This window comes from Psammomys obesus, unplaced genomic scaffold (assembly GCF_907164565.1).
Source record: "Psammomys obesus unplaced genomic scaffold, mPsaObe1.curated_primary_1811, whole genome shotgun sequence".
In the NCBI taxonomy this organism is placed as follows: domain Eukaryota; kingdom Metazoa; phylum Chordata; class Mammalia; order Rodentia; family Muridae; genus Psammomys; species Psammomys obesus.
The window spans coordinates 7854311-7861540 of record NW_026596149.1 but is presented as its reverse complement, the minus strand read 5'-3'; the positions used below and the strand labels follow the sequence as shown (position 1 = coordinate 7861540).

General features: G+C 40.5%; 1 protein-coding gene across 2 annotated transcripts in view; it reads right to left on the bottom strand.

Annotated features, from left to right (window-relative positions):
* Cubn (cubilin) overlaps positions 1-7230 on the bottom strand; it is a 226607-nt gene that overhangs the window by 13332 nt on the left and 206045 nt on the right. For both annotated transcript variants that reach the window (XM_055593908.1, XM_055593909.1), the window contains one exon: positions 2871-3070. In XM_055593908.1, the coding sequence (XP_055449883.1) occupies positions 2871-3070 (200 nt within the window). The remainder of the gene's footprint in view (positions 1-2870; positions 3071-7230) is intronic.

Genomic DNA, 7230 nt, shown 5'->3' with positions numbered 1-7230 from the left:
AAGTATGATGATTGGGGGGTTATAATTGGCCTTATAGCAATAATTTGGAGCTTTTAATGTTTAGAAGTCACATTTCTGAATCCCAGAGGATAGTAAGTATAGACAATTTTCTCTTCAGATGGGACAGGAAACTTCAGATTCTATCTGTCAAAAACAAGAGCACTGATGGAGTTGAGGAGGAAACATTGGGAGGGTACTACCTTCTTGCCACCCGTTTCATGTTTCCAGACAGAGGAAGTCAGTGAGGACCACACTTTTGATGCCTCTCAACCACCTCACTGATGCTCACCACAGGGATGAGGGAACTAACCAGGAGTTGGAGATTAGGTAGGACACAACACTGCCTTTTCCCTTACTTTTGGACATGCCTTGCTGATGAAGCTCTCAGTTCTTGGGAAGGCAGCAGTGTGTAGGAACTTCCATTTATTTTGTCAAGAGCCTTCTCACATCTAAGAAATCTGACAACCTCTCTTCTGCTCCCCCTTCCTATGTCAAGCATGGCCAACATTTTTCATGTTGTTTAATTTCTCTGCTTGTAGGTCCGTCTTCCCCAGTGAATGGCATCTCCTTGGGAAACTTGCATCGCCATATCTCCAGCGCTATGTGCCATGGCTGCCACACAACTCCACAGGAAAGAGGTGACGATGGTTTTAATAGTCATTATCAGCCACAGTTCACTGACTACAGCAGCTGTCTCTCTAGTTTTCTCCAGTCAGCACTCTCAAAGGCAGCAGTGAAGGAACCATACATCACTCAGTAATGGAAGTGCTGTAATGTGGCTTGCTACGATGTATAGAGCTCTGTCAAGTTCGCTTTTATAGATTGTTATTTTATTGCAATATTTAACAGACAATTTAAAGGGTGATAGCAAATACTGATATCAACTTGACGAGATCTAGAATCACCTCGGGGACTGATTTGGGCATATCTGTGAGGAGTATCTAGATTTCTGGGCATACCTGTGAGGGAGTATCTAGATTGGGTTAAGTGAATTAGGAAGAGCCCGCCCTAAAAGGCCAATCCATGACCTGGGGCTCTGGACTGAATAGTAATAAGAAAATGAGCTAAGCGTCACAGTGAATCCTGTTTGCTGACTGTGGACATGACGTGACCAGCTACCTCGCCCTCTTGCTGCCGTGGCCTCTTCACCACAGTGGGCTGTGTCCTCAAACCATGAGCCAGAATAAAGTGTCCTTTTATTGCACAGTCCTGTCTCTCTGCTAAACGTCTCAAAGTTTCACATTCCAGCACTTTCTTTTAGTCTGCCAGTCACTGGGAAAGTTGCCACTGCTTTCCCAAAATGGAAAATAAGAGTAGCCCCAAAGGCACTTAATTTTAATAGATAAATAAGTAACTAAAGAAACAAGTAAGATTTCATTTTGAAGCTAGCAAACAACAAAAAATTTCTTGCTTTTGATGTAGCTATTTCTGTCAAGATGACATCAGGAGGTTAATATGCTTACAAGCTCTTATACATCACCAAACCACACTCCCAGAAATGGCTCTTGAGAACCAATTTACCTCCTTACAGGACCAAAGATATCTCACATGAGTTAAGGTTCTACTCTTTGTACGAATCACTTTAAAAATATTCATTGGTTATAGTGTGTGTGTCCATGTGTGTGAGTGCATGTGTGAGTGTGTATGACACATGGACACAACTATAGGGGCATGCATGCCACACCATGCCTGTGCCATGAGAGGACCGCTTTTCCCTGTGAGTTCAGGTTCATGTAGCAAGGAATTTTATCTGTTGAGGCATCTTGCCTGCCCTTAATCTTGGTATCTTATAAAAGGAAATTCAACAATCTCTATGCCTCCTTGGAAAAAAACCCCAAAGGTTCTGGGATGGAAGTAAATTGTTAAATGAATTATTATATGACACAGTGTTCAACACCCTAATATACATTGTTTTTATTCTCGAAATAGCCTTAAAAATGAGCTACTAGTGTATTATTATTTTAAATTAGATAAAAGTGATAAGGAATCAGGTTGATTAAGAATTTGGTCTGGTAACAAAATTGGGTTTGAGTCTACCTATTATCTGCCTTAAAATCCTATTACTTTTCAGTAATAGGAAGGTTGTTTTAAAGAACATCTTAAGCTGTTCTGGCTACTTGGTCTCATTTTCAAGAAGAATTGAGCTTGAGCTGACACACTTTGTCCCATATTTTGTTATCTCTAATCCCTCATGAACTCCCACAGACTGACTGGCTTCTACCCCAATGTCGTATTAAAGTGGTTGTCATCCGATGGAATAACTTTCTTCATCTCAGTCTTTCTTGGCATGTGACCTGCTCCTTAACAGCACTGGAAAAGCATCTTTCCCTTGACCTCAGTGCTTTACACTGCTCCCAGCTGTCACAAGCTTTCCTCACTCATCTGTTTCCTTCCCTTCATCCTTGTCCTCCCCCTGCTTCCCTGGGTGGCTTTCCCAGAGGACAATGGGAATATGGCTGTCTGCCTTCACAGTCTGAAAAACAGGTTTCTTTGGACATTTTAGGAAGCTTTGCATGCCATCTACATAAATAGAAGAAACAGACTAATTAAGGGGTATTTTTTTTTTTGCACTGCAGATGCCATTTATATTAGGAATTACTTGTGTCCTCTGAGTATCTCACTCCATACCACCAATCACCAGGATTGCCTGATAAGGCACTGAACAAGACAGAATTGAATCTTGAAGCTAATGTTAGAAGTTTCTTAAAATGTTTGGGTCATGATGTCAAAGATGAACTTGAACAGAAAGCTAGCATCTATGATACATACTGAAGCCACTGTAAGCAACACTGTTCCCGTTTTCAAGACTTCTACATGGCTAGCCGGAACACACAGTTTTAGAATAGACTGTTACAGTGTAGCATTCTTACCTGAACATAATCGAAGCAACGCAAAAATGCTGCCTCCAGTGAAAACTGATTGAAGGTGAGGTTAATGAGCTTGTTTTCAGGTGCGATTATGTGCCATATGCAGTACAGACCTTTGTCATGGTAACCGTTCGAATCAGAATCAGGAGAGACAAAGCTGTGGTTGTCCTCTGTCAGGTACCCACCACATCCATGCTGTGGTCCTGTCAGAACAAAGACACATCACTGCACATGAACAAAATGCTCTTAACTCTTATGTGGAAGGTTTTTGAAAGGGAGAGGTTCCATTTTCTACCACGTATTTGTGAACATTATCAAAAGGTTTCCAAACACTGGCGAGCATGAATATGTGTTTCTCGACCTTTCTTGGCTCCTTTCTTAATCTCTTTTTTCCCATCACTAGAGCCGCCTCCTTATCAGCATGTATAGATACCTGAAAGAGCGAGTAACCACATTTGGGCGTTTGCATGCACCTCTTTGGAACTATTCATGCAATTTATTCAAGCTTTTGCCAACCCTGAAAAACTCAATTTTGTGAAAATTGAGTATTTTGCATAATAAAGCTCATGAAAATGTGCACATGCCCGACTTTTATGTTGTACTTTTGTGAACACTGCCAAAACTGAAAATTGAATTCATGAAGATTTACCCAATACTGCTAAGAAAATTACTTCCCAACCCGCTCTTTATTTATTTAGTCTGGCAGAGAGAGGCTGTGCAGAGGGCCAGCTCTATCACCTAGTGTCCATTAAACCTTATTCTGTGTCCATTAAACCTTATTCTACTTTTTCAGAATCAAGTCAGGAAAAGCTTGAAGAACAAAAGAACTTCATTAGAGAAAAACTATCTAAATTGAAATGAAACTACTAGTAATTCATGACTAAATTACAGAATACAGATGACTGCATGTCTATTTTAGGAAAGAGTAGAAGCAAAATCCTCTGGATTTAGGTTTTGTTTCCTCCACAACCTAGAAGTTATGTCAGAAATGACATATGAAGAACATAAGATGAAGAAAAATACACTGATAAGTTCTAAAGAAAGAGTTAGGTTGAATTAAGCTCAAAGTAGTCACAGTAAAAATGAGATTAAATCGGTGTTCAAATTAATGTTCTACATCTTGCATTTGACACAAACACTGTTAATTTCCTCTCCTATTAGCCTTCCATTTGCCTCTCTCCCATTATTTATCTGCTATCAGAGAAAGGACTACCCTCCTCATTGGGGGCACCGAGATGCTTTTGGACTTGATGAGAAATAGAAGCAGTGGTAGCCCTCCTCAGCACAGTACAGAGCTCACAGAGGCGCTCTGCACAGGCGCATGCTTTAGCAGGCCAGGCTGCCCTGTCCACAGCTTCTGAGCCACGCAAATAGCATATTTGCACAGCCGGGTATTTCCTGAAGTTGAATAGCTTCCAAAGTCCTGATCCCTAATATGAGCATATCAAAACGAATCTGGAATATAAGTACTGCCCAGAGCCACACTATGTGCTGCTGCTGGGCCAGCTCCTGAAACATGCCTCCAAGCCAGAGAAGGAACTGGGGCTTGAGCAGCTTTTATTCCATCATAGGCTATTGTTATATAAGGAAACCAATTAAGTTTATTGGCTTGCATAACAAGGAGAAATGATTATAATATTAATGAAATGGAAAATGTATTATTTATTTTAATATTTACTTAATATTCAAGGAAGTACGCTTAGGATTGAAGTCCATTAGAAGTAATAACAGACGTAACACATAAATAATGGTGATACTGTGACGATAACGATAGACACCTTAAAGGGGAAAGGGAGAAAATCTTACAAAAGTAAGTCATCAACTAGTTACTATGTGAATATAGAATGTTCCACTACAGTATTCACCTCAGGCCCTAAGTATGCATAGAGTAAGAATACATAGAAATAGAATTGAGCTCACCTAAGCTGGACTGAAGGAAGCTCTTCATCCAATGTTAAAAGAACAGTTCTTAATATTACATGTGTAGGAAGTTACAATTTGTTCTGAAAACCATGAGACAAATTAAGGGTCATAACAGGCTCATGACTAGGGCATGAGAACCCATTGATTTTATCCTGTGGATTGTGTGGATATACTTGAGAGCCATTTTTAAAAACTCATTATTATTATTATTATTTATCCTATGTGTGATTATATGCTACATGTGTGTGAGTGCCTGTCAGAGCAGGAGAGTGCATAGTTAGGTTTCTTGGAGCTGGAGATATAGGCACTGGGAGCCCCCTCTGTGGCTCCTGGGAAGGAGCTTTAATAGTCTGGGAGCATGGTAAACACTCGGCTTCTCAGCCATCTACAGCTCCTTGAGGGGCTTTTTGATGAGAGCAGCAGGAGTCTCATTTGACCTAAAATTGCAGCTGGTAGTAGCATCTTACATGTAAGAAGCCGACTAGGGGAGGTAATGGCAACAGTGAGACCGCTGCTACAGGGTACAATCTGGATTGGCGGGTGAATGAACAGTTGGAAGCTAATGTACATCATTCCAGTAGGATGCCAGCTTCAAACGTGATGTGTTACTTTTAAATTAACCTATAGATTTTATTCCTATTGGCATGTTAATTATTCCCAACAAATGATTAAGGGAACAACGATGGATGGCTCTTCTCATAGTGTGCATGAATGGCATCATGCACACTTACTATACAGTGGCAATAACGCTACTAATAAAAGTAACAGCATAAGATAGATATGCCTGGAATGGAGGCAGGCATGGGACTCTGCACACCCACACATGATACAAAGAAATGCTTTTGTTATAAGCTACTGACAACTTGACAGCTGGCTACACAGTATCACTGTAGTAACAGTACATATATACATACAGAGAGGAATAGAGAGGGAGAGACAGAGAAAGAGAGAGCTTGTCTGACTTCTCTGAGTTATCAAACCATCATAAAGAACCCAATTCATAAAATACAGAACAAATAAAAAGGAAAGTTAATATTACCTAATGTTAACCAATATTATCAGTCAGATAACCCCGGCCAAAATAGCCAAGTAACTGAAAGAAACATGATATTGTATGGACAAGTAGAAGTTTACGGGGTTCTGGAAATGATAACAGTAGAAAACGCCTCACTTTAGTATGTTTAAACACAGCCCCGCTTCTCCATGCTTCTGCTTCTGCTTCTGCGGTGGGTGAAGATGCAAGTATGCATGTCTTCGGGGGATATCAACAGTAATGTTAGCAAAATGAGGATGCACTGCCACAGAGTGCTGTGGCCACCTTGCTGTGCCCACATCCCTGTAGTCACAGGGTATAATAGGACCTATGACCACGAAAGGGTCCTGTGCATTAAAGCACCATGTTTCCTGTGTTGGTAATTTGAAGTTCCTTTTCTCTGGTAACGACTATCTTAACATTTCCTGCTCTGACATCACAAATCTACCATATTTCCATTACCACATCTTTTCATACCTTTAGAAAGTGCTTATCCACCACCCTTTTCATCAATCAGACTCTGCAAGAGCTGCTTTGATGACACACCCTGAACAAGAACGAATGTCATTACAGCACTCTTCAGTAAGTTGAAAACATTAACTAAAAAAAACTATTTCTTCAGAGGAATAAAATGTTTGTGTGGGGGAGGGTGACCTGCTGGAGATATAAACCACATTCAGCAGAGAGTCCAGCCAGATCTACTTAATTAAGTCAGTAACTGAACCCTGAATGATTAAACTTCAGGGTGAAGCTGAAGGCAGCATCGGTCTGATAAGGGAAGAAATAGCAGCCATATCTAGAAGAGACATCTTAAAGGCTTTAGTGGAGGAAGACAGCTTATTAAAAAGTTATTTTGAGGACTGACATTTTTGTGATTGATATTTTCTTGAGATCTTCAGGATGGTATCTCTCCATCTCTGGACGCTGACTGCTCTAGAGGTTAGTGACCAGCTATGCTTGAGTTTAGTATATTCCTGTTTTCCAGGATCATCTGTGGCTGGAGCCAGCAGACAAAAAGCATAAGACAAAAGCATCTAAAAGTGGTGCCATAGTGTAACAGAGAATGCTATCATGGCTTTTCTTCAACCACAAGGGGCTTGAGCTTTGTCATCCTTATTTGGAGAAAACCTGACTGACTTTCACAGCTGTTGTAGCAACCAGTCCAGAGTTGTGAATTCACTTAAGGATTCAACATGGTTTCTGATGAGCCTGCCGTGTCTATTTCTCTAAAAGGATTTCATAGAATACAGCATAACTTCATGACAAAAAACTCTCAGAAAACTAGGATTAGAAGGGAAATTTCTCAGGTTGATAAAGAATACCTGTGCAGCTTAAAGGAATTATCAAACTTTAAAGAAGTTGTGTGTGTGTGTGTGTGTGTGTGTGTGTGTGTGTGTGTGTGTGTGT